The sequence below is a fragment of the Hirundo rustica genome, chromosome 11 (genome assembly GCF_015227805.2).
Source record: "Hirundo rustica isolate bHirRus1 chromosome 11, bHirRus1.pri.v3, whole genome shotgun sequence".
NCBI classification, from domain to species: domain Eukaryota; kingdom Metazoa; phylum Chordata; class Aves; order Passeriformes; family Hirundinidae; genus Hirundo; species Hirundo rustica.
In genome coordinates, this window is record NC_053460.1 from 20,693,346 (window position 1) to 20,719,882 (window position 26,537).

Genomic DNA, 26,537 nt, shown 5'->3' on the forward strand with positions numbered 1-26,537 from the left:
CTTTAATGAGAAAATTTCCCTCTTCTCCTGTAGTTTGTACTCTAGAAGGGGAAGGGGGGGGGGGGGGGGGAAGAAAAAAAAGAGAGAAGCTCCCCTTAGGAGAAAAGTTTCTGTTTATTCCTGCCACGGCAGAAAACTTTAGCCCCCCTCCCGCAGTGCTAGGGTGTCCGGCCCGCTCCGCGCCCGGCCGCTCCGGGGCGGGGGCGGCGCAGGCCCCGCGGCGCGGGGGGCGCTCCCGGGCCCGGCCTCTCGGGGCCGCGCAGCGTTGCGTAACGGCCGCGCGGCGGCGCGCGCTAGTGGGCGCTGCGGCCCCGCCGAGCCGCGGCCGCCGGCGCGCGCGGCGCCGTTCCGCGGGCGCGGAGGCGGCGGGGCCCCGCCGGGCGCAGCGCGGGGCGCGGCCGAGCGCCGGGAACGCCGCGGGGCCGCCCGCCGGCCGGGGCGCGGAGCGGCCCCGCACCCGCCGCCAAACTTCCGCGGGGACCAGCGCGGAGCGGGGGCGCATCCCCCGCGGCGGCGCGCAGAAACACGCGGGCACCGGCGGCCCCGCGCCTCTGGCTGAAAGTTGAGGGAGAGATTTGCTTTATTATTATTATTTTTATCTTTTATTTATTTTTTTTTCCCCTTCGCGGGGGGGTTCCCTGCCGGTCCCCCTCGGTACGTGGGCCGGGCGCGCTGCGCGCCCGCGGAGCCGCCCGCGGAGCCCCGCGCCATCGCGCCGCGCGCTCTAATTGAAATGGCGCTTTTGGCCGGGGGCGGGCTGCCAGGGCGCTCCGCAATAGCACAATGCATGTCGATAGACGTCATTTGGTTTTAATGGCCTACAGGAAATTTGGCGTTTACAATGCGAGACATTAGCAAAGGGTGAAAGGGAGGGGGAGGCAGGCAGGATGGATGGCTGGGAATAATTGCAGGCCCCCCCCGCCCCCGAGGCCCCCCGTCCGCACCTCGGGAGCGCCGGGTGCTGCAGGGAAGGGGGGGTCAGCGCTCTATTTTTATTATTTATTTTTTGACTTCATCTAGTTTATCAACAAGTGCAGAGTGGGTGCTATCCTAATTGTAACAGAAGAGTCAAGAGATGTGAGAAACGTGCCCTGTGTTGCTTATTTGGGAGCTGAAAATTTATGCCTAGTTGAAAATGCCTGGGGAAATATTACATCAGACCAAATGACAATGATTAAAATCAGCTTTTTTCCCCCTTTCTCCCCCCCCTCTCTTTTCCTCCTTCTTCTTTTCAGTAAGTCTGTTGAAGGACGTGACAGCGGCCCGATCCTCCCCAGCACCGAACCGTTATCCCCCGGCAGGGCCGGGTCGGGCCGGGCTCCGCGGGGCAGCGCAGGGCTCCCGCCCCGGCCGCGCCGCGCGGAGGGGCTCTGCGGGCGGCGGCGCCGGGGGCGCGGGCTGGGGAGCCGGCTGCCTTCCCAGCCTTATTTCATTTTCAAGGGCTGTATTTTATTTTATTCTGGGGGGGGGGAGGGGGTGGGGGGGAGTAAATCTGCAGACCTTCACCAAAAGGAGGGAAAAATATCCAATTTTCATCGCAAAATTAGCTAGGGCGAGAGCAAAGGGCTGAGCTAATTGTAGCCTAATCCTCTGCCCTGCAGGCGTTTGCAAAGCCCTGAGCAAGAATTCGCTTTTTTTCCTCCTCTTCTCCCTTCCCTCTGTTATTTAGAGACGGGATTATTGCCTTTCTTCTCATAACAGCCTCGGCAGTTTCATTTAAAGGCTTTTTTCCCCCCCTCTCGCACACACACATACACACACACGCGCAAAATAAATAGGAAAAGAAGCAGCAAAAACAGGGGAAGAGAGAGGAGACAGAGAAGCTTTAAAAATAACAATAATCGCAGCAGGATCTGCGGAGCAAAGATAGTAATAAAAGCAAAAAGCTGAGCCCGTCCACACACAGCCCCGGCAGAGCCCAAAGCCAAAGGGGGGCTCGCAGATCTCTTCTGTGCTCAAGGTAAGGACCGCGGCAGCGGCTCCCGCAGCCGCCCGTGCGCCCGCCCGTGCGGGGCCGGAGCGCGCCGTGCGCGCCGCGCCGTGCCTCGCATCGCCTCACCGCGCGGTTCGCGCCTGCTCGTGCTCCTTTCCTCCACCACCCCCCTCACCACCCCCCCGCTTTTTTTTTTTTTTTTTTTTTTTTTTTTTTTTTTTTTTTTTTTTTTTTTTTTGGAAAGTGCCGCTTCCAACTCACTCGGCTGCCGGCTCCGGGGAGCAGCGGCGGAGGGGTGTTTTTTTTTAAAGCTACAGGATCCGTTTGCAGCCGCCCCGCTTTGGTAGCGCTGCGCGTGTCTGTGTGTGTGTGTGTGCGTGCGTGCGTGTGTATGTTTTGTTTTGCTCCGCTCCAGCATGGGCAGCGCCGGCGGAGCCCCGCGGCCCGGGGTGCCCGCGCTCCCGCTGCCCCCCCGGCCCCGGCTCTGAAGACGGCCAAGCGCCAGCGCGGCGGAGGCAGCGCGGCTCGCTCCGCGCTTTCGCATGGTACACGCGGAGCCGCGGGCTCGGGCGGGCGGGAGCGCGGGGCTGCGCGGGCCGGGGCGCGGGGGCTGGCGGCGGGGCGGCTCGGCACAAAGGGAAGGCGGGCGACAATGGGGAGCGCCGCGTATGGAAAACACGGGCGGGCTGTGAATGAAACTCTGGCGCCAGTGAGAGTGGAAGGCTTGGTTTGGGGTAGACTTCAAACCACTCTAGGCTATAGTTTGCATTCCTGCTCCTGCATGCGATGTGGCACACTTCTGCAAAATTAATACATTAGCCTGGCTAATGTTCACCGCCATTGGCTGCGCGGAAAATGTGCAGGATCGGGGATTCGGGCTTGACTTTTTTTTTCTTGCATTCATCTAAGACATCTCCTTTCTTGTTATGTGGGAATAAGTAAAGGACGCCATGTTGTGCCCTTTTTTTTTTTTTTTTTTTTTTTTTTCTGGTTGAATTTTACCTTTGGGCATACAGTGTGTTCGAAAGAAAAAGGCAGAAGTTGAGTGACCGGGTGCGTTGCTCGCTGGTGATTTCCCTGACCATCAGTAGGGAAAAGCATTTGGGTGACGTGAAACTTGCACTAAATAGACTGGAGACTGCCAGAGAGAGGCGGGTTGCGGGGGGGGGGGGAGAGGGGGAGGAAGGAGAAAGCCTTTCCTTTTATTTTTTCTTTTATTTTTTTCTTTTTTTTTTCTTTTTTTTTTTTTTTTTTTTTTTGGTGGTGTTGGTGGGGGGGGCAACCAGAGCTCGAGGGAGTTCCCCCTTTGCCCCCCTTCCCCCCCTTTCTCCCCCCAAAAGTTTTGGGCACGCTCTCCTCTTGTCTCTCGGTGCAGCGTTCAGTAAAGCAGCGTGGAGGTGTGTGCAAATGTTTATGGAGTTTTTAATTTTGGAGGCACCGAGCGCGAGGTTTGTGCCCCCCCCGGCCGGCTTTGTCTTTGGGCTGGGAGCACGGCGCAGGCAAGTTGTGTCGGAGGGGCTGTGGAGGCAGACCCGAGCGGTCGCCGTCCCTGTTCAGACAGACAAAGGTAATTGCCCAGTCTGGGGCTGTGCCCCTCCGGCAGCGCCGGGCGCAGCCCGGGCACGCAGACATTGCCCTGCAGCCGCGGCAGCGCCGGGGGAACTTCTGGCCCGCGGTGCCGAGGATGGGGCGGTCGGGGGGCTGCGGTGGGTGGGTTTAGCCCTAGTGGGTCTGCTGGTACAGAAATCAAGGGCCCTGGGGAGGAAGAGCGGCTTCCCCGAGGCTCCAGCCGGGCCCGGGTCGTGCGGCCCGAGCCGCCCCCAGCCCGGCTCCCCGGGAGAGCAGCTTCATGGCAGGTCCGTAAACCTGCCGTTTTCATTTCACGTCTTAAATGTGCATGAAGGAATTAAACTGCACGAGTGAATAACAGCATTAGTTTCAATTAATTTTTATCCTGGCAACAATAAACTTTAGAAACAAAGCGCTTTTACATCCTTAATTAGTCTTGCTTCCCATCTGTAGTCTTTTAAGTGCCTGCTTCTTGATTTAACTTTGTCCCTCCTTCAGAGCCGCCTCCTTTTTTATTATTTTCCTTTTTTTTTTTTTTTTTGTTCCCCCTTCCACACTGCTGCCTGTTTCTTTCCTGCAACCTTTCACCTCCCTTGTCCCTATCTGTCTGCTCTGCTCTGTGCAGTTTATTTCTCCTGTATTTTCCCAACATCAACAGCAGTATTGGTTACCATGGCCCCAAGCTATGTGCAGAGGTGGGAAAGCTTCATCCGCCCAAAACTTCTTACACTTTTGAAGTCTTTCTTTTAGTAGGATCTGAAATGTATCATCTAGATTGTGTATTAAATGAACAGTATTCCTGAAGGCTTTAGAGCAAGAAAGGCAACACCCTGGAAAATTCTGCAGTCTTTCAGCATTCTCTGCCCTAGGGTTATAGCCCTGGGCACGGAGCTGAATGGAGCTCTTACAACTGCCTTCTGTTTACCTTTTATGGTTAAAATAACAGCTTAGCAAAGAAGCAACTTCATGGAGAAACGATTCAGTGAAATCATCTCAAGCTGTAGCAGCATAGCTAGTTTAATCACCCCTAGAGAGCTGAACAACTGTGAGCACAATGGGACACAAAATCATTTTGTGTGTAAATGAGCATGGCATTGTGATTATTTCACTTTGCATGGGCAAATAGTTTTTACAAGCAGTTAGCTTAGGAAGGCAGAAAAAGATAAGCTGGCTCTGAAAGATCTTGGTGTGTAATGTTTGAAAAACTAAATATTCACATAATTTGGGAATCGGGCTCTATTGATTTTGCCTTCAGCAGGTTCCTTGTGTTACTTATTAGAGCAGGGTTATTGCTTGTGCCACTAGTTGGGATGCTGTATCCTGTTGTAGGCAACTAAAAAGCAAGGATTATTTTACATGGTTTAATAAATGAAGTTTGTTAGTGTTTCTGCGATATTTACCCTTAAGGTTTTAATTTTCTCATCCATATTAGAAAATATGTGCATAAAGACTTTCACTGGATAAATACATTTAGGATTTTGCTTTGTGCATAAAATAAGTACATTACTCAGTGTGATGAATTTTTGCTGTGTGTTACATTAAGAAGAGGAAGGAGTCATTAGAAATATGGTTATGGTACCTTAAGAAGCAGGGGGTATTTTTTTTTTTTTTTGGAGCAATATTGCCCTTCATGTAGTGCTTAGCAGTTGTGCCTCTTGCTAATTTGCTCATACAAAAATGATTGAATTCCACAATTTCAATAAAAATCTAGGATTCATTTTTTAATATGAATCCTCTCCAGCCGGTGTTTTAATTCCCCTTCTCCTCTTCTCCCCCAAAAGCCAGTGGCACCTTCAATAAGTATGAAAAGCCATAAAAGTTTGAGAACTATTTTAGCTTTCCAGTGATTTTCTATAATTAAGTGTTTTTTCAACACATGCTCTAGCTGAGAAATGCCAAAAGCAGAGGATTGTTCAAAAGGTCCCTCCAGTGAATAGTATAAATTAAATATCTACTGTGTGAGTATGGCCTCACTGAGAATCTCAGTCTTTACAGATCAAGGAATTTACTGGTATACTAACATTAAACAAAATCCTAAGATAGCAGCAGTGTTTAAATATGCACAAATAGATTCATATCACTTGATCTTTAGGTATCTGTGCATATTTTAAAATTGATGTCTGTATTTCAAGACAAATGGTTAAATGTAAGACACATTTACAGAGGACTGGAAGTCCTTTGATTTCATTTGGAAATTGTAACAAGGGGTGCAGATGAGCCCTGATTAGACTCTTGTTTTGTGAAACTGCATGAGGTTTATTTCTAAGGCAGCCCTGTACCGTGCAAGGTCTGTACCTTTATCATTAGTGATAATGGTTGGGGTCTGAACAAAGACAGGGTTGACATTCAGCCTGGATCTTCTGACCCTTTCATTTAAGTGAAGGAATAGAGACTGAACACGAGTTTACAGTGCTCTTTGGTAAGAAAAAAAAACAGCAATCTTTGTCTGTGCTGGCAGACAGATTAGTAAACACGTTGCTAAAATACTGTAGGTACTTACATACTAAGTTGTTTTTAGAAGTTAGTTGTTTTATTTATGCTATATGACATATTTACTGAAGGTTGGCCACAACAAGCTCTTGTGGGAAACAAGAAAGCAACATCTTCAGTCATGAAAGGATTCAGTCACTTTCCTTGAAGGTGGTGCTGTAGTGAAAATGTTAATGCCCAATTTCGCATCGGCTGACACAAGTCCTAGGACAGAGCTGGCATTTGCTTCGTGTTCAGTGCAGATGTCCATCCAGCCTCTGAAGAGACGAGGATGTGGATTCATAATGGGGTGATGTATTTCTGTGCTGTAGATGCAAGAAATTGTTAGGAGCTAACCAAGATGAAATACAGTAAATGGAGATGTTGTGATGACTTTGTGAAGCTGTTCAGATGTGTTAAGATTTTTCAATCCCTTTCTCTATCGCTTGGAAATAATTTTACAAAGAATGTTGTTAAATTATGTTCATCAAGTGGTGTAGTCGGGCATCTCGTACAAAATACTGCTAAGAGAAAGGCAAGACCAGCTTTAGATTTTGAAGAAACATTGTCAAAGTAATGTGGGAGAAATAGAAATTCACTTTGCAGTGCTGCATGTGAAGTGTTTGTCAGATGTAGGGAAGAGCCTGGGTGCTTGGTAGCATGCTTGAATTACAAAATACCAGGAAAATCAGATTATATTCAGAAATGTCTTCAACTATAATGTTTTGCATATGTTGCTTTCCCCATAAGAAAGAGAATGGATGTACATTTTCTTAAACTTTTCTAAAAGGTTTTTTTTTTTGTTTGACCTGTGTGCCGTCTGCACCGATTGAACTGAAATCAGCTTTGAGACACATGTTTTGTGCAGAATAAGCTGTGCTTTTCTTGAGAAGAGAATTGAGGAATTTTCTTTTTTTGGTTGTCCTGTTCATTTTTAAGACATTTCAGTATTTTCAGCTTTGGTTTTGCTGAAAATGTTTTGATTCAATTCAAAAATTTCACTAATTTTCCAGTATTTTTAGGTGGATTACATTAGGTGGATTGTAGAATTTGTAATTTCATGTGCTAGATTATACAGTACTTTCTTGTCCTGAAAGCATGGGTCTGTTTATTTATCTTTGTGTTTTCACTGTTTTCAGGTATTAATTGCTTTCAGTTTGAAAGCTTATTAGTTGTTTAGGTCTAATATTATGGCTTAACTGAAAATTATCCATTTATTTCACAATTATTGAAAATAAGCCAGAAATTTGATCTTAGTTTGACGTGAAATTTACTACTTGTATAAACTAAATGCCTTAGGTACTGAGGAAGTCACTAATTTAGAGGTGTCTTGTTACTGAGACAAACTTGCAAAAACCCCCTGAATCCCAATTCACAAATTGGTTATTCGTTTGTCAGGGGATATTTCACATCTAACACATAAGCCCACGACCTTTAATTAGAATTTTGCAGTTTGTTTTATGCCCCTTGAGGCTGACACCTTGAAATTTTTTTTCTTGATTTCTTATTGCTAATAAGCATCTTTCTCTTCCCCTCTGGTACTTAGAAGAAAATGATGCAAATACACTTAATTACAGTGGTGGCAATAATTTGTTAGCTGAATATGTGATCAGGCAGATGCAAAAATGATCTGATTAGATCTGTGATCACACTGGAAAGAAAGGTAACACACTGCTACATTTAAGAGAAACTGTTCTTCTTGCCTCCCCATTGCAGGAGGGAAGAAGCATGTCCCGTCTGTCTCTAACACGGTCCCCGGTTTCTCCTCTGGCTGCTCAAGGAATTCCTCTCCCAGCTCAACTCACCAAGTCCAACGCTCCCGTGCACATCGATGTAGGAGGACACATGTACACCAGCAGCCTTGCTACCCTGACCAAGTACCCAGACTCCAGGTAAGACCTTGGTGTTGCCAGGCTCGCTGCCTGCTTCTGTTCACTGCGTGCACCTGTGAGGAATATTGCAGTGCAAAGTACGATTTATTATATATTCTCCACTCATGAATAATTCAGTTTCTGATTTATACAGTAACTTCACTGGGGTTCTGCAGGAAAAAAAAGGCCTGTACAATTTATATATTATTTAGAGAGTCTATTCATTTTCTCTCTCAACATCTGCGCTCTGCTGATGCATTTGAAGCACCTGTTGGTGCACTGCCCTAGATTATTTCCAACTGTACCAGGAAACTCGTTTCTTTCAGGTTTAGGGGGAAAATTGTTTTTTTTCTTCCTCAAGGAGAAAGAATGGTTCTACTACTGTGGGACTACTACTGGATGTTTCTGTTGGCCAGCCAGATTGCTGACCTCTCTGGTAGCTGTGTGCCTCAGCAGTCTGTTCCTTTGGGCAGTGCCTGGCTGAGCCGCTCTGGCCGCTGCAGATTAAATTCCGGATTAAATTCCCGTGTGTTTAAATGCAGTCCTTGTGCTGGACAGGTTGGTGACGTGGCTGGCAAGATTTGTGTAAATCTGGCCAGTATTATCTCAGGATAGACTCCAGATATGCCTGTTAGGAACAGATGTGGCACGAGATGATGCCTGTGTGTGACATGGAGTGTCTCTATTGTTTGCCTGGCTGCCGTCCTGCAGGGTAGTGTGCGCCATGAGGGATGGGGGGTCCTGGGCAGCGTGGGAGGCACTGCTCTGTGAAGGGTTAAAGCACATTCATGGGAGCAGGATGCTGAGAGGTGCCTGATTCTGATCTACAGTTATGGTCACTAAACCAATTCAGCTTTTTATCACGGAGGCTGCTCAGGGTGCAGAGGGTGAGTTCCAGAGGCTGAGTGTGAGTTCGGGGCAGGTGTGGCTGTGCTGGGCCAGGGTGCCCAGTGCTCTGTTGGCTCCAGAGCAAACCAAAGCCCAGATTTTGTTGCAAGAGGTTTTGCTACCTGCATGGCCAGAATTCCACAAGGGAGATGTTTGTTTTTTTTTTTTTTTCCTTTTTTGGTATGACAACCAGGGTAAAGGGCTGATTTCATCTGAAGGTTTTTCTTTTAAAAGAACTAAGGGGTTTTGCAGATTTGGCAGGTTCCCAAGCAATAAATGACATTTACGGAGACACCTTGAAATGCCTCTAATATCATAAAGCATATGGCTGTGATTTCATTCCAAGGAAGGGGAGCTGTTGAAATTCTCTTGGAAAAAAGCCCAATTATTAAAATATGTATATTTTATGGTCAGACCAAAACAATATGATTTTTTTGGACAGTGTCTGTTTAAGAATGTCTTTGTGGTTCTACTTTAATCATAGAGAAGAAATCTGTTTAGTGAAGAGAGGTTTATAATGGAGAAACGTACAAATGCTTCATAGTATTAAAAAATACAGTGAAGGTTCAGCAGCTGTAATAGAGTGGCACATCTGTTTCTACAGTTTAAAATATCGCTGCTATTTTTAAAATATGCCCCACATCAAACTTACTTAATAAAAGCTTCAGTTACGGAAGCTTTGGGAGAATATACATAAATTCACAGGTTTTATTCCAAGAGAATAGAATACTGAACCAATTTTTTTTCCTGCTTGATAAATAACAAAAACATATTTCTTCAGATTTTGAAAGTAAAAAAATGACCAGAGCTTACATGCTGCCTGATGTTTTGCTGTGTACGGTCTTTCGTTTGTATTGCTATATTATCTCATAAGGCTTGAATGCTTTTTCAGCTGCTCCAACTTCAGTTCTCACTGAAGTGAGAGCTTCCAGGATGAAACCTGTAGATGCCATTATTTTTATAGCAAAAGATAACCATTCACCAGGACATAGGACATATGCAGGACATAGTGCTTGATACATAATGAAACTGAGTGAAGGCTGTATCTTAATTTATTATCTTTTCTTCTTTTTTTAACTGTTATTTGTTTTTCTATGGAGCTGCGTAGTAAAATTAGTTGTAAGTCCCTCACTGAGTCTGGCCTGCTCCCATTCCTGGTTGAGGCAAAGTACTTGCAGTTATTCCCATGGGGATGGTTGGAGCTCCTTATGCTGCTTCCCTGCCCTGTTGTGCATCTTCCATATGGCACAGACTGGCTTTCCAGTGTGGCTGGGAGAGGATTCCCGGGTCTCTCACAGGGCAGGAGGAAGAGATAGCTCTTCTGAGCAAAATACCTGGAAGTAATGCCAGGGCACTGCTGGCTTCTGCTCAGAGGTAACTTATGGCCACACTGATCCACATGCAGAGCTTTCTGGATTATTTTGGACAGCATGTTATACTCTTGGTTTGAGCGTGAGTTTAAAAGCTTCAAATCCAAGAAATCACACAGATTTATAGATTGTATTTCAGCAGAAGATACGAGCATATGTTGAAATGCTTTGCTAAATTTTAGCTGCAGTCACATAAAATAGTTTGTGCTCACTGAAATTAAAAAGGAAGTTTATTGCCACAGTTTTCATTTGTTTTACAATTTGTGCTGCCTTCTCTGTGCTCCCAGACCCCAAAGAGCTTTTAGCTTGTAGGCTTTTTAGCATATACTGTACTTGGATTTCTAAGGACACGTGGAGTGTGAGCATGTGTATAAACTCAGCCCAGGTGTGCATGCACAGAAACATCACATGCTGGTGGAAAACAGGAAAAAATAAATCCCCAAGTCATGTTTAAACTTCCTCAATATTTTGAGGAGGTCCAGTCCTATTCAGTCCTGAGCAAACCGAGTTCATGCTGACTTCAGTGAGAGGGAGGAGCTCCCAGGAGCTGGCAGGTCAGGCCCAGCAGTGTAGGTATGACCAGTTCCTGCCCATGCTGCTGGGCTGTCACCCCTCTGGTGTGACACAAATGACACCTGACAGCAGCAGCGTGGTACATCCCTCCCTGGCATCTCCGAGGAGTGGCTGTGCCAAGGTGTGTGTGTGCTTGGCTCTGGTGTGGGGAAGAAAAGGAGCACCTTCGGGAAATGGGACTCCAGTTAGTGAATGGCTGCTAATGTGAAGCCAGAGGCCAAATCTTGCATTTCAGAGATCCCAGAGTTGTTTCAGAGCAACTTTGACAAAGTCTTTGATGTTGTTTGCATTAGTGCAGCTGCTGTGATCAGAGCATTTGTCCATTGATTAAATTTGCATAAGTAAAGGGTGCCAGAATAGGCATTAAAGGGGGTAAATGTCCTCTTTCCCAGAAATTTTTATGGCCTACATAAACTCTCTGAAGAGGAGAAAACTTGAGCAGCGCAGGACTGGTGTGACAAAGGAGAGGAGGGTTAATCAGCCACTGTCAAAGGTGGTTTCTGAACCACCCACACTCCCCCACTACTCTTGAACACCTTTCCAGCTGGCTTTTTGAATTAAGCCACACACAAGAAAAAAAAGCTGGCCTTACAGGGGGTGAAGGGCAAGGGAAATGAGAAACAAAAAGAAATTGTGATCAACAACAGCATAATGATGATGGTCTCAGAAATTACCTCACAAATAATATTATTATTATTCCCACATCCTATACCTACTTGTGGCCACTTTCTATGCATACCCAAAACTGTCATTGAAGTTGACAAGCTTTGAAGGTACAAGGAGGTTGATGTTGTCTTACCTGGATCTGAGACTCAATTTCAGTAGTTTGTTTTCAGCAAATTCTCCTACTTAAACTCCCAATTCTTGTAGCTCTGAATTACAGGTAAAAAACAAAAAAAAAAAAACCCAAGCAAACCAAAAAACTCTGCTGAATTCTAGTGACTCTTACCATCAGCATCTTATTTTTATAATAACTGGCTAAGTAGAGAAATTATTCATCTTTGTAGCATTTGCTCTGGAAATTTCATTCCTGTTTTCACCCAGAGGACCTCTAAAGCAGCCCCTTCACACGTTGACACTTGAATGTGGATTTATATGACAGATTGTAACGGCTGCAAAACCTCTAGCACATCTACAGAGTTGCAAATTGTATTTATCCAATGGAGTGAGACAATTTTTACATTTATAAAACAAACCTGCACCAAAAGTCCAAGCTCCTTACAAGCAGTCAGGAGTACCCCAAGGCATTGCCAGATCCCCCAGTCTTGTTCCCACTGAACTCTGACAGACATCTCATTGACTTAAAGCAGAAAAGAAGTAGAACCTCCAAATCCCTGTAGACCACAGCAAGACTCAGCTTCTAGATTTCACTGGAAATTTTGATACCACTTTGAATTTTTGCTAGAAAGCAGAACAAGATTTTTAGTCAGAAGCCTGTCCTTTTCACAGTCCTGAATGTTTTTATCTCAGAGAATTGCTGTGAGCTCTCTCTGAGTTGTTCTGCTGTATGAGGTAGATATATCTACCTTCCATTCTTGGATAGTTTGTGTAACCCTCTGTTAGAGACACTTCCATTTGCTGTAAAAGCTCCTGCTTTCTGTGGCATTACTTATGGCACAGGGGAGCAGAAATGATTTCTGCTGTCCAGGTGGGAGCAGGATGGGTGCACAGAGCCCAGAGAGCCTCCCCTTGGGGTTTGGGAGCTCTGCTCCCAGCCTTTCCCCTTGGGAGGATGGATCTCCCTGGCCCTGTGCCCCTTCTGATCTCAGCTTTTGTCACTGGGCTCTATCACCCCATCTCTGGAGCCTGTGGCCTCCAAGGAAAACCAACACAGGTTTTATATTATTTGTTTCAGGAACCAATGGCCTCTCTACAAGACAGTAGTTTTCCAGGCATATCCCTGCCTCACTTTCCTCTGAACCTGTGGACTTTTTTGGTGATTTACAAAGGACTCCCTTAAAGCATGTGTCTTCTCCTCTGGATGTTTCTTGACGCATTGTCATTCTTCTGACCCACCCTTAGACAAGCTCTCCTATCAAGTGACCTGATTCCAGCTACTCTCTAGGTATCTTTGGGTTTTAATTCACCTGCCTTTTCCTCTAGCACCTCCATCTCTCTGGTTGTTGGAGCTCAGCACTGACACCTGAGATCTGTTTTTCCCCCCTCCTCTTGCAGCCACACCAGCCTGGGTGAGTTCAGGGGGGTTCTCTGCTCCAAGTTTGGGGCCCCCTGTGTTCCCTGGTGGAACACGATTACTGACCCTGCTGCACACGCTGGCTTCATAGCTCAGACACACCTACTGAGATCTACCGGACAGATTTTCCACATCACCCTTTTCGTGAAGGGCTCTGGACTGGGCCCCACTCTGCCCTTTTTGGGAGAGAGCAGGGAAATTCTTAATTTGGATATATTTAGGACATATAATTCTCTGGATCTAGCAGAGCTGAGAATATCTCATGTATCTTGCTCATGGTATTCAGTGTCAGTCTTATAATAATTTATTTGCTAATTTTCCATCAAATCTGTGTATTATTGAGGTTATTGCCTGAAGACAATGTCCAATTAGCAAATTTTGTCACTTACCCCATGCTGGCGGTTAGGGTGTAAATCAGTGATTAAACAAGGCCCCTGCTCGAGACAGGTTAAGTGGGGTGAAGGCCGGATGCGTTCCTGAGCAGTGAGTGTTGGTGGGCTGTGAAAGCACAGCACAGCTGAGGGAGGGATCCCCGTCCGGAGCAGCCCTGGTTCTCCTGGGACAGCAGAGCCTGCTGTCAGCCCCGTGCTGCTGCAGTCCTGCACCGCTGCAGTGGCACTCCTCACCGAGGTGTCTCCCAGATCTCGGCGTGCCGCTGTCGCTCCGTGCCGCCCGCCCACCCAGCGGCCCTGCGCTGTCTGCTCCCTCTTCCGTCCCTCCCTCAGCCCCTCACGCCCTCTGAGGCGCACTGGGGCCCATTTCAGCCTCGGCGAGGCGCCGCTGTCTCCCCGGAGCTGCGGGGTGCCGCGGGCCCTGGCAGTCCCCGCCCGGCCGTGTGCTCCCCACAGGCAGTGCAGGGTCAGATCCAGCGCCCCGCGTTCCGGCAGAGCGCTACCGGCGCTTTGTGCTGCCTGAGAGCTGCAGCACAAAGCTCGTTAATTTCAGTGGCTGTTGTGAACTTCGCCCATACTCAGACTTTTAAGCAAAGCACCTCGAGAGGCGGGAGCAGGCGTTTTCCGTGCACGTGAGGAATGCTGTGAGAGGCAGATCCTGGGCACGGTGCAGGAGCAGTGCACAGCGGCGTGGCAGCGCCCAGCCGGGGCTGAGCCTGCCGGGGCTCTGCCCTGTCTCAGGCCGTTGGGTGTGTGCTGCGGGTGAGAACAAGTAAAGGAGCCCAAACCCAGAGGTTTTGGTTATATGCAGTGCTTTCTCTGAATTAACATATGAATAATCTTACAGAGATTAACACAGGTTTTGGGTTCATATTGTGCACTGGAGATTCAGAGATAATTTGAGTTTTTCTTATCTGGGCATTGAACAGATGTCTCTCTGGTTTCTAAAGGAACTTTGACCGGCAGAACCCATAAGACAAAAACCCAAAGACGGGCCTTCCCTGCTTTGCACCCTCTACTTCCCCCCAGCGTGGATGTTGTACTTAGTAAAACAGGACGTGGAGCAAGCAAAGGGTCTCCCTTTGCCAGTCTGCTTTACCGGGGGTGTAAGCTGAACCTGTCTGTCCCCATCTGCAGAGCCAGTTCATTACAGGTGCTACGTGGCCAAGGTCACACAAGTCCTTGCAGCACTTTGATAAGCTCTGGAAAAGGTGTGAAGTGTTTGTTCCTACAGGCCTTGTGTCCTACAGCACTGTGTGTTGCTGCTTGGACACACCCAGCACAGCTCCTGAGCAGGGGCAAGGCTGACCAGAGCTGCTACAGCTTGAGCTGCACCAGTCCAAGGTGCCAGAGGGGGTGTACCTGGCTTGGCCTCTATGGAAAATAAGAATAATCTGTAGTAGGGATGTATTTACAGCGGGGAATGATGATGTTAAATCCTCTGTCACTAACTGGACAAAGCCCTAGGTGCAGTGTCTGTCAGAGCTCATGGAGGAAGCACACCGTGACAGCAGATTTCCACATGTTCCCTCTGCTGTTGCACAGCTGGAGCAGTGGCTTTGGTGGTGAAGGGAAATAACCCCTGTAACCCTAACCCTGCACCCAGTGATTTAGGGAGATGGGAAGGAAGGAATTTTTATGAAAACTGATTCTTCAGACCTGTTTGTATCCACATCTCCAGAATCTCCTACTAACTGGCATGTAGAGAGCCGGAGCAGAGCTGCGGCTGTCTGCTGTGATAAAGGTGTTTACTCCTTCCTGGACTTGATAACCACTACCTTGCCCAGCACAGGCACAGACTGGGAACTGCCCACAGGCTCTGGAGAGGAAAGCAGAGTTTAGCCTGTGGGGAGTGCAGATCTTACTGTAATTGGGTGCTGAGATTGGGTCCTGTCGATGGATGAATTATTTGTGTGTTTACTTGGAAAAGTTGAAATGTTCAAGAAAATACTGCCTAGCTGGTCTCTGATGAACATGTTTTCAGAAATGATTTTTCCTCTTGACTTTGCAGCCTGGGTTCTGTGGGGTTCTAGGCATTAGTGGGTATTATGGGGACTAGGACAGGGCAGACCGAGCTCCTTATATGAAGGAGCAGATAGCAAATCACCACTGGGATGACATAGAGAAATAACATGGTTGTGGGGCTGTGCCTGGCACAGGTTGTTCAGAACCCCTGAATGTGAGAAAATTGTGCAGTCCTACCCAGACAGCAGCTTCCTTGCCTCAGCTAGTCAAAAGGAAGAGCAGGCCTGTCCATGCAGCTGGTGCTGCCAGGCTGTGGGTAGGAGGAGTGACACTTGTGGCCTCTGAGGGCAATCCAAAAGATGAACATTAAAGCACCTTTGGTGCAAACCCCAGCTGACCTTGCCTTGTTTTCTGCTCTTCCCTTTCATGTTCTGCAATGATAACATGACTGTAGCTGATTTACGCCTACCACATCACTAATTCCTACTCTTCCTGCGTACAACAGGTTGAAATATTGGCTGGTTTACTAAAACACACAAAGAGAAGCCAGCAGACAAGGAGACCAAAATTTCTTTTTTTTTTTTTTTTTTTTTTTCCCCCATTTAGCGCTCTGTATCTATCTCAGTTTCTTGTTGGTCAAGTTTGGTTTGTCATTTCTCTTGTTGCTACCTTTGCTTACCACTTACCTGAAAAGGCACATTGATGCCAGCAGCATAATTTAAGTATTTTTCAGCAGTCAATTTCAGGAGGGTAAGAGGAAAAGCATTAGCAGCGTATTTTGAGAAACCACTTCCACAGGATGCTGTGGAAGTAACTGCTTCTTCCTTTTAGGTGCTGCAAGTGGAGGCTCTTTCCTGCTCAACAGTGTGGTGTAAAGTACTGGAAAGATGCTGCACTATGAAATGCAGCATCTTTACACTTAAAACAAAGGGGGATCTCCTCTATTGATTGCTGCTTCACGTGCTGTGCATCCAGCTCCCTCATGGCGTGCAGAGGAGTTATGTAAAGACTCAGGTTCAGTAGCTTTGTGCTGGAAATCGTGTCCTGAGGTCACAGCTCACCACAGGGGCTGATGAGGCCCTACCCCTTCGTAGCTGGTTTGAGCACACATCGCTGGTGTTTGTCTTCTGATTCATAAACTTTTGATTTACAAAGACCCTGCAATGGCAAGTAGACCTATTCTGCTTAGGGGGATATTTCATGGACTACTTAGGAAGTTTATAAAACAGACTCCCTAGATTATGAAGTAAGGGGGTATCTGTTTTGTAAGGAACATGTTGTGAAATGAATTTGTCTCTAGGCCTAACTTAATTACTTTAATGATCCCACTGGTGGTTGTCGTAGGTGTCATTCTGTGTGCATATTGTGACCTACATGCTTGTGATCATTTGTGAAATCTAAAGATTTAAAAATACATTGGACTTTTTTATTTCCTTGCCTCCTTCCACTGAAATAAATGGAGGTGGTTTGGGTGTTGGTATGTTGGACCAGGTCTCTCTTCCACTGAAGTCGATGAGAGTTTTACTGTAAGCTTAAATGAAAACAAGCACTGTTGTTTTAGAAAATGATCCAAATAATGGACCTGGCCAAAAAGATCCTTAGTGTGACCCTGTTGTCGTGTGTGGAGTTACAGCAGAGATGGAGCTGGTGTGCTGCATGGTGAGGAGTTACCAGAACCTGTCAGATGCTGCTGCTGGGGGTCCACAGTGAAGTCTCAAAGACTTCTGAGAGTGTAAAACCAGCAGTCAAATGAACACGGAGTGTCCTGCCCTTACAGGTGCATGCACAAACCTCCTGGCCTTCCAAAGCCATCACTGCTGGTTTTGAAGGAGTTCCTTTAAATTTGTATCTGTATAACTGAAATCAGAATTAATCTATTCATGGGTTAATGAAATCCTTAAGAACAAAGTGCATATTTAACTAGAAGAAGTATGCAGGCATGCAAACACAGGGTTCACATGTGAAAGCAGAAGGGAAGCTGGATCTCTGGAGCACAGAGTAACGAGCTGGTGTGGAGGATGCCAGGCGGGAGCTGATGCAGCCTGTACCCTGTGCTGCTGTTACCCCCAGGAACTTTGCTAGGTTTTTGTTATGTAAAATGTAATAAATGGATGAGCACAGCTAGGCCTTGCAGAACCTTGGCTTGTTCCCTTGTGCTGTCGTGATGTTAAATGCATGATCTGATGTTAGGGACAGGTACTGTCAGTCACTCTCATGGCTGCTGTAACTGCACTGATACAGAATTTCACCAGGTTGGTGGCTTTCCTAACCCAAACTTACAGCTGGGAGAGGCTGCAGAGCTGGAATAAAACTCCAGAGTTATAAACTCACTTCATGCTCTGCTCACCCAACTGCTTACTGCTTCATCTCAGCTGCTGTGATTAGCATGTACTTCATTCTTTTGATGCTTTAAAAGGAAATGACATCTGTAAAAACTTTACCAGGGTTTGTTTTTACCTGCGTTGCTCTCACTTGAAACTCTGCCAGGCAGGACAGCTCTTAGCTTCACAAGTGTGCTTGGTTGTGTTCCTTCCTGGTGCAGGCACTGCCTGCTGCCTGTGTGTCAGAGCTGGGCACAGGGACACAGAGGCAGAGCAGAGCAATTTGGTGTTCACCTGTACTGTGTTAAATTTGCTCTACTGCAGTGTGGGATGCATTCAAGGGCCAAAATTGCTGCTTTTTTATCTGCTGAGGATCACATGAAGCAAAACCTGGGAGGAGTCCTGCATGTGGGTGCTGGGAAGTTTCTATGCAGCATTTGCAGCGTCCCTCTTGGTCAGACTCAGAAGGGATCAGTTGGCAAGCACTGGAAACTGAGCTTTGCAGCATAAAGCTGAAACACTGGGGGAATCCCGGTGCACAGGGCAGGCTCCTGTTTTGCCTCCCTCCTAATGGAGTGCAGATGCTGCCAGTGCTGTAGATAATCTGTTTAGATCTGGGAGATGCTTTGGCAGCAGCAAATCTCTCTCTTGAGAAAGTGGGCAATGAAAACCAGGGACTCTCTTTAAGCTCTTTGGTGTCACAGTGTGTTAGGCCAACAATCTGTGCCAGTGCAATTCACACCAAAGACTGCAGCTTTGGCATTTGGGGAATGTGGTGTGCAGGCTGGCACCTGAACTCTGCCCTTGCAGAACTCACAGGCAGTACCATGGGCAGGTTTGACTTGTGGAACTCCATGGGAACCACTACGTGACAGTAGAGAAACTGGGTCCTCTGCTTCTGCCAGGGTTGTCCTGGAGGGAGCAAGGGCTGAAGTTTGGCCATTAGTACGTAAGATTGCTGTTGAATGAGGGAAAAATTCAATGACTGCTTTTTAGTCTTATGGAGGGAGGATAATAAAGCTTGTAGTTAATACCAGTTTCAAACATATTTCTTTTTTGTTTCATATCCAGTTGTATTCTGTTTGCAGGCATGAGGGTTAAAATGGGGGCCTGCTTCTGCTTCCAATTAAACCAGAGGATGTTTTGGCCTTGACTTCACTGGAACCAGAATCAAACCCATGACCAGAGTATTGTATTTAAGAATGAATCTCTCACAGTCACATAAGAAAGTCAGGTTCAGCTTTCAGTAGTTCATCAGAATTCAACAGTTAACAGTTTACTTAGTATTGAAAAGTTTTTGATAAGCTTCATGTTGTGGGGGAGGTGTCTTCTGTTGCAGCAGGTGTATTGCTCTCTCCTTCCCAGGTGTGGGCTCCTTCTCTATAATCCCTAGACAGGGGCTCCTTTTTTTGGGAACATGGCTGGGGGGTGGACTCTGCCCATGGTGGTGGTGCATTGCTTCCTGTCTATCCCTGCTCTCTGGCTGCAGAACAGAAAAACTTGCTGTAAATTCCTCTTTTTTCTGCTCATCTGCCAATGGCTCAGGCTCAGCAGCAAAAAACGTAGACAAACCTTCCTACTTGCTGTGGCTCTGTGGGCTTTGGGGATTGTTTTCCCTTCGAAATAGCTTTTTTACAAGTTTTTCTTGATGTGTGCAGTTTTTTTAAATGAAGAGCCGGGAAAAATACATTGGTTACAGCTTAATCAAAAGTTAGAATAAACAAGAGAATAAACGTTATTCGTTCATCATTTGAAGCTTGATAGTAAAATAGGGATAGAGAGCTGGATGCAATTTCCCAATCACACACATGCTTGTAGAGAAACAGGACCAGTGACAGATCCTGTAACTTCCTGCAGTGCCTGCTCCAGAGCAGAGGCTGGTGTGAGCTGTGCTAGAGGTGTGCAGCACTGTACTGCAGCAGTTTGATGTGCTGGGACTGGGCAAAATCAGTGTGGTTTACTCAGTGGAGGATGCAAGGATGGGCTGCAGGAAAAGCAAAAGGAGCAAGAATGTAAGACAAGCCGGGTTCTTTCCAAAGGAGAGCTGTACCAGTTGAGTGGATCGGCATACCAAGGAAATGTCCAAGCAGCAGGGGCAGCTGCTTGTAAGCAGAAGGCTGATTTATCAGTACCAGAGACTGGAATCATTCCTGTTCCCAGCACTGGACATGTCCCAGTGCAGCACAGGACACTGTGGGCACCAAGGGTCACTGGGTGTTCCTGCTCAGCCCCCGTGATGCAGAGTCCTGGGCAGCCTGTGTCTGGGAGCTATTTCCTGTGAATCTGGAAGTAAAGGAGATAATCACAGGAAAAAGCTGCTCAGCTTTCATATGTCTGGGATTAGGAGTGAAGGTGTGTGGTTCCAGCAGGTTAGACGTTCTAGCTGTGTGTGTGTACCAAAGTCAGTGTGTTGGTTGTCACCGTTTGCGCTTTATAAAAGGTTGTGAAGCCCTGGAGTCAGTGACATCCCTCTTTCTCCTCCTGAAACGTGCTGGTTTCACAGCACCCACACATGCAAAAGATGTGGAGGGCCAGACTCACACTCTGAAAGGGAAATGAGTTCCACTTGAAATTTTCCCTGCCTTCACTGAGTCTCAGTGGGAGTTTCACTCTTGACTTCAGCGAGCAAGGATTTAGCCCATTTGTATTATAATATAACTAGTGTCTGCATGTTTTTGGCCTCCCAGCATGCCCAGCTGTACTGGGGTGTTGGTGATTGAAGTAATGACCAGATTTGGTCAGATGGAAAATCTCAGTAAGATACTGAGTTATCCTCCACTTGGAGTTACAGAAGGGAGGTGAGCAGCAAGAGAGCTGGTGTTTGGTGCAGCTACCCAGGGCCCTTGTAGCACCACGATTAGGAGAAAAGGGATGGTTAAAGGAATAGCAAGGGAAGACTTGTACAGGCAGGAATGTTTTATTTGAAATTTGTATCTTCTCAAGTATTAGCAACTTAATTTTCTTGAGTGCCTGCAACTCCCACAGAGTTTAAGCTGCAATGCAGGATTGGGACCTTTGGAAAACCAGGCAACACTTTGCAAAACCAAGATGCTAGTGTTGAATTTTGGTTTAAATTAAATAATTTTAGTTCTGAGTCGATTTTCATGACTAATATTTAGTGTAAATTATGTGTTGAGAAAACATGAGAGGCCCAGTATCCTCACAGGCCTCAAATCAGAGCAGCAGAAACAGTGGCGTAATAGAGGATACAGTTTAAATTTATATTAATGTTTTTAATCTTCCCCAAATATTTAGGCAAAAGTTTGGTTAGAATGAAGTAGAAGGCACAAGGAGAGAAAAAATAGCTTGAATGTTATACTAGAAAAAATGGATAGGAGCAGAAATCCAGCTTACATGCTTCTTTAACTTCAAGTCCACAATTTAAAATCCAGAAAGGAATTCCCAGGTAGATGGATATTACCTACAGTGTAGCAACTTCTGTGTAGTCACTGGATCTCGGCATATTTCATTGCAAGAATAATACTCAGCTCCTACCCCAAACACATCCTGTGTTTTGAAGGCTCATAGTGTATTGTAATATTATTTGGTTACTTTTATTAAAATTATGCAAGTCAGCCAGAGTCTGGTATTCTCACTCTCCCCAAACAGTTGTGCTTGCTAGGAGCAGGGGTGGCAGAACTGGCCTGTCTGGCACTACGGTAACAGCAACCTCTCTGCTGGGATTGGGGTGCCCTGGATCCTCACCCTGACGTGGTCAGAGCCCTGCTCTGCTCATGGTTACCCCAGAGCACCTCAGCCAGACCAAACAATGGGAACTGGATGGTTAAGCATCATAAATCATGGCAGGCTCTTTGTCACTATCCAGTGCAAAAGGTGAACAAGCCGTGTCCGTGGCAGGCAGGAAACTTCTAAGGAAGAAATGCAAATTGTACCTGTATTTGACGTTTACGTTTCTTCCCTTGTGGAGCACAGCAAATGCTTTTTATCAGTGATGAGTTCAATAGGTGTGGTGGGATGCTGATGTGTGTGCAGCAAAAGGTCTCTGTCCTCTGTGCGTGTATCTGCTTCCCTTACCTATGGATGTAGGCATGTGCCAAATTAAATTAAAGGGTTCCTGATGCAGCAATTAACATAGTAGAAATGTTTGTTAAGTGAAGTATTTTAATAGCTGTTAATGCACTAAAACAGACAAACTCTCGAAGAAGGCAGACTGGAATCATCAGCCTGAGGAAAGGCTGTGTCCTGCCGCTCTTGCTCTTCTCCTGCTGGTCACCCACAGGACACCCAGGGAAAAACTGGCTGCTGAGAAACTGGGGACAAGTGACCAGTGCTGATGGGCCTGATCCCATCAGCAGGTGAAGGGTTTAGGGTTAATTCCCTTGTGAACCCTGTCAGAGTGAAAAAAGGAAAGGAAAGCTTACAGGAATCTCAATTCCCTTAGTATTTGGTCTGCTCACTGTAATTGTTTGACCACCCCTCCTCCTCCCTGTTGGGATGTGTGCCTGAAGGGTTCCAGGGCCAGAGTGGCTCTTGACTACCAAGAGAGTTTTTTTCATTCAGGAGAAGACACAGGCTTCTCTGCCTGGGATTAGAGTTTCCACTTCCTTGTCTTACCTGCTAATTTATGATGAGTTGATACTTAAGAGGTAAGAGTAGTGCATCAAAATATGAATACACACACACTTCCAGGAAATTATATATCAAAGTCATCTGCTAAAGTGTCTTAAATGTGGAGATAGGCCATGAACAACAAGCATCTCTCACCCTTACCATGAATGCTTTGTGGTATTTCAAAAATAATAGGTAATTTCCACTTCAGTGGATTTTATTACCTGTTGCTCCAGTGGACTTTAGTTGATAGTAAAAGTGAACAGAAAACGGAATTGTCCATGGCTTTGTTTTAACTACAAAATCCATTATATACCTAATTTTGGTTTTTTTAGTGGTGGCATAGAAAGAAGAAAGAAAACCCGTCCACAGCTTCCTAAGAATGATTCTGCGTGGTAGAGTATAATGTTCTTTATGGATTATTGACTTTTAAAAATACATGTTGATACCATATAGACAAGCTCTGATCTGTAACAAAAATAGATATCATGGCCTGAACAGCAAAATATGAAGTATTAAATCTAGGTAATAGATCCTGCAGTTCCTTCAGGTGCTCAATAGTTAATGAGTGTAATATCCTTCAGAAGCACGGCAACGTGAGCATATGGCTCAAAAACTCCTGTGGCATTCCAGGATCAGCACTGGGAGGCAGGAACCGGAAGTTACAGGAATTGGAGATGGAAAAGCGTGTTACATTGTGAGTTACTTCCTCGTAGTGAGTTGGCCCTGGCTGGACTCCACCACCAAAGTCGCTCTCGCCCCTCTCCACAGCTGGACACGGGAGAGAAAATATAATAAAGGTTCATGAGTTAAAGACTGGGAGAGATCACTCAGGAGATACCATCACAGGCAAAACAGGCTGGAATTAGAGATATTAATTTGATTTATTTCTAACAAAGTCAGAGCAGGATAAAGAGAAGTAAAATAAAACCTTCCCCCAGCCCCTTCCTTCCCAGCTCTGCCTCCTCTCCTGATGGCACAGGGAGACAGGGAATGGGGTTTTGGTCAGTTCATCCCCCATAGCTTCCCCTGCTGCTCCGGGACAGGAATTGTTCCCCTGCAGGGTGGTGGGGTCCCTCCCACACCACTGGAGAGTTCTGCAGCAACTTCTCAGATGTGGCTCCATTCTCATGAGCTGTGGCTCCATTCTCATGAGCTTCAGCTCCCTGTGCCCTGCTGCAGTGTGAGTCCCTCCTCCCAAACTGCTGCAGCGTGGGTCACTGCTCCATGGGGTGCAGTCCTGCAAGGACAGGCTGCTCCAGCCTGGGAGCAGGGCCCTCCCTCCACAGGTCACCCACTGGGGCACAGCCTGCTCCAGGCATCGCCTGCTCCAGCATGGGCACCTCCCCCGGGGGCTGTGGGTGATCTCTGCATCCCCGTGGATCCCCAGGGGCTGTGGGTGATCTCTGCATCCCCATGGATCCCCAGGGGCTGTGGGTGATCTCTGCATCCCCGTGGATCCCCAGGGACTGTGGGTGATCTCTGCATCCCCATGGATCCCCAGGGGCTGTGGGTGATCTCTGCATCTCCTGTGGATCCCCAGGGGCTGTGGGTGATCTCTGCATCCCTGTGGATCCCCAGGGGCTGTGGGTGATCTCTGCATCCCTGTGGATCCCCATGGGCTGTGGGTGATCTCTGCATCCCTGTGGATCCCCAGGGGCTGTGGGTGATCTCTGCATCCCCGTGGATCCCCAGGGACTGAGAGTGGATCTCTGCATCCCTGTGGATCCCCAGGGGCTGTGGGTGATCTCTGCATCTCCTGTGGATCCCCAGGGGCTGTGGGTGGATCTCTGCATCCCTGTGGATCCCCAGGGGCTGTGGGTGATCTCTGCATCCCCGTGGATCCCCGGGGGCTGTGGGTGATCTCTGCATCCCCGTGGATCCCCAGGGGCTGTGGGTGATCTCTGCATCCCTGTGGATCCCCAGGGGCTGTGGGTGATCTCTGCATCTCCTGTGGATCCCCAGGGACTGTGGGTGATCTCTGCATCCCTGTGGATCCCCAGGGGCTGTGGGTGATCTCTGCATCCCCATGGATCCCCAGGGGCTGTGGGTGATCTCTGCATCCCTGTGGATCCCCAGGGGCTGTGGGTGATCTCTGCATCCCTGTGGATCCCCAGGGGCTGTGGGTGGATCTCTGCATCCCTGTGGATCCCCAGGGGCTGCAGTGGCACAGCTGCATCCCCATGATCTCACCACAGCTGCAGAGGAATCCCAGCTCTGGCACCTGGAGCATCTCCTGCCCCTCCTTCTCCACTGACCTTGGTGTCTGCAGAGTTGTTCCTCTCACACGTTCTCACCTCCTCCTCTTCTCTGGCCACAAGTACAACTGTGCAGTCACTTTTTTTTTCTTCTTAAATCTGTTTATCTGTTGTCACGGGGGGTGTTCCACCATTTCTAATCAGCCCAGCCTTGGCCAGTGACCCATCTGTCCCTGGGGCTCCCAGGGATTAGCTCTGCCAGACGTGGAGGAAGCTTCTGGCAGCTTCTCATGGAAGCCACCTCTGTAGCCCCTCTGCTACCAAAGCTTGGCCCTGCCAACCCAATGCACTCCCCCACCCTTCTGCTGAGATTGGACCGTACTGCTTGATGCTCTTGTCAAAAATTGAGGGTTTGGTACCTCTGTTTTGTTCTCACAGGCCAGATTTGTTGGAACACCTGTGGTAGCTCACTTGTGTCATGGGGATTGGCAGGCCTGGGGCTGCCAGGGTGGTGCCAAGCAGTGTCTGTGGGACACTGGCACCTGAGCCTGCCTTGCTGCAGGGTAGGTGCTTGCCCCAGCCGTGTGGGTGTGAGGAGAAGGAGCCGGGGTCAGGGTGGCTGGAGCCCTTGGAGCGGTGGGTGACCTGTCTGACACCACGGCCTTGGTGCCTGCACTGCCCTTGGGACTGGAGGTTGGTGCCTGATCTGGTACCTGCTTTTGCCAGGAACTCTTTTTAGGCACCTGTCTGTGCCTTGGGGCGCACGGGCCCGCTTGGATGTCACAGTTTGCAGAGCAGCACTTTGGACCCACGGTTTAAGACTCAGGCTCTCACATACACGGTTTTTCCTCATCCCAGTCCAAACAAAAGGTGCTTAAAATTCTCCCCAGCCAGAACAGCCTCCAAGCCAAGCACACTGCCTGCAGCAGTCTTAGGGGTGAAGATGTCTTTGATTAAGGTGGGAGAGCTGCAGGGGCGAAGCCTTGCGGGGTTTCTGCAGCACAGGGCAGCCAGGTTGGGTGGGCACCAACTGTGCTGCAGCCCTGCCTCTCCTCAGTGCTTTCTTCTCTCAGCTGCAGAAGGGCTTAAAATCACCGCTCAGAGAGCAGGGAGGGAGGGTATGGTACAGCAATACGACTGTCACACCAGTGGTAGCTGAAGTTTTACACTGAGGCACATCAGAAAACCTGCTGCAGCCAGATGCAGCTTCCAGCCACGTTCCTGGCTGTACAGGGCGTGAGGGAGCTTGTGCCCTGGCAGAGGCTGTGCCTTCACACCTCTCATAACTCATGCCAGGCCAGAAGGCAGAAGACACCCATCTGCTGGGTTATCCCTGTCCTCCTCTGGCCAGCCTGGCTGCTTTTCAGACAGGCTGGGTGTTTTAAGGTACCTCCCTGGGGAAGGCAGCTGCAGGTGCTTTCCCCATCGTGGTTTGCTTTGCTGGGAACTTGTGCGCAAATCCAGTTTTATCGAAATAATGGAAATAGGAAAAACGCTACTGGGAAGGTCTGACAGCACTGTCCACCGCCCACTGAGCCTGTGCTGCTTCAGCTGGGCTGTGCAGTGCCAGCTGAGAGCTGGCTCCTGGCACAGGCACTTCAGAGCCTTTCCCCAGGACCTCCCAGCAGTGTGTGACGGGACAAGGAGCGGGCCCCTGGCAGACACAGCTCTGCGAGCGGCAGTGCCAGACACAGTGCAAGGCCTGTCGAGCACCTCTGCTCCAATTCATGGCATTTTTTCTCTTCCAAGCAGATGACGGTATCTATCCTACCCACCTTGAGCAAATATTTAAGAGATAAGCAGCGCTGTTTGTGCTCAGCAGCAATGACTGGACTCTGCTCGTGCACCAGGGACGCTTTGCTAGCCTGTCCTGCAGGGCAGTTTCAGGTCATGCTCGGTGTCCCACCTCGAAACAACCCTCTAGTCCCTCTCTGTGGCATTTCCCATTTCTCCTCCTGCTAAAGAAGCCAGGTACAGCCGGCAGCCCCCGTAGGGCGCAGGGAGCTCTGCAGAGCCCGAGCTGGCTCCGCTGTGCCTTGGCTCTGGGGGCAGGAGGGCACAGGGTGCAGCACAGACCCCCCACGTGTTTGCAGGACACACAGACAGGCATTTCTCCCTTCTTCCCCCGCCCTCCCATAAAATCAGGAAAGAGACACGTTTTAATGACAGATCGCTGAAATGTGCGTTCCCTGCTGATTTGACATTGGGCAGGAAAAGTGTCTACA

At 48.0% G+C, this 26,537-nt stretch overlaps 1 protein-coding gene across 2 annotated transcripts in view; it reads left to right on the forward strand.

The window, feature by feature from the left end:
• The first annotated feature begins 1,526 nt into the window (after window positions 1–1,526).
• The window catches only part of KCTD15 (potassium channel tetramerization domain containing 15), a 44,208-nt gene continuing 19,197 nt past the window's right edge, over window positions 1,527–26,537 (forward strand). The window contains exons 1-2 of one of the 2 annotated variants that reach the window (XM_040075158.1): window positions 1,527–1,960; window positions 7,688–7,863. In XM_040075158.1, the coding sequence (XP_039931092.1) occupies window positions 7,700–7,863 (164 nt within the window). In that variant the 5' untranslated portion in view covers window positions 1,527–1,960; window positions 7,688–7,699. Of the gene's footprint in view, window positions 1,961–2,169; window positions 2,479–7,687; window positions 7,864–26,537 lie in introns of those variants that run through there. The other variant, XM_040075157.2, reaches the window with a different exon arrangement.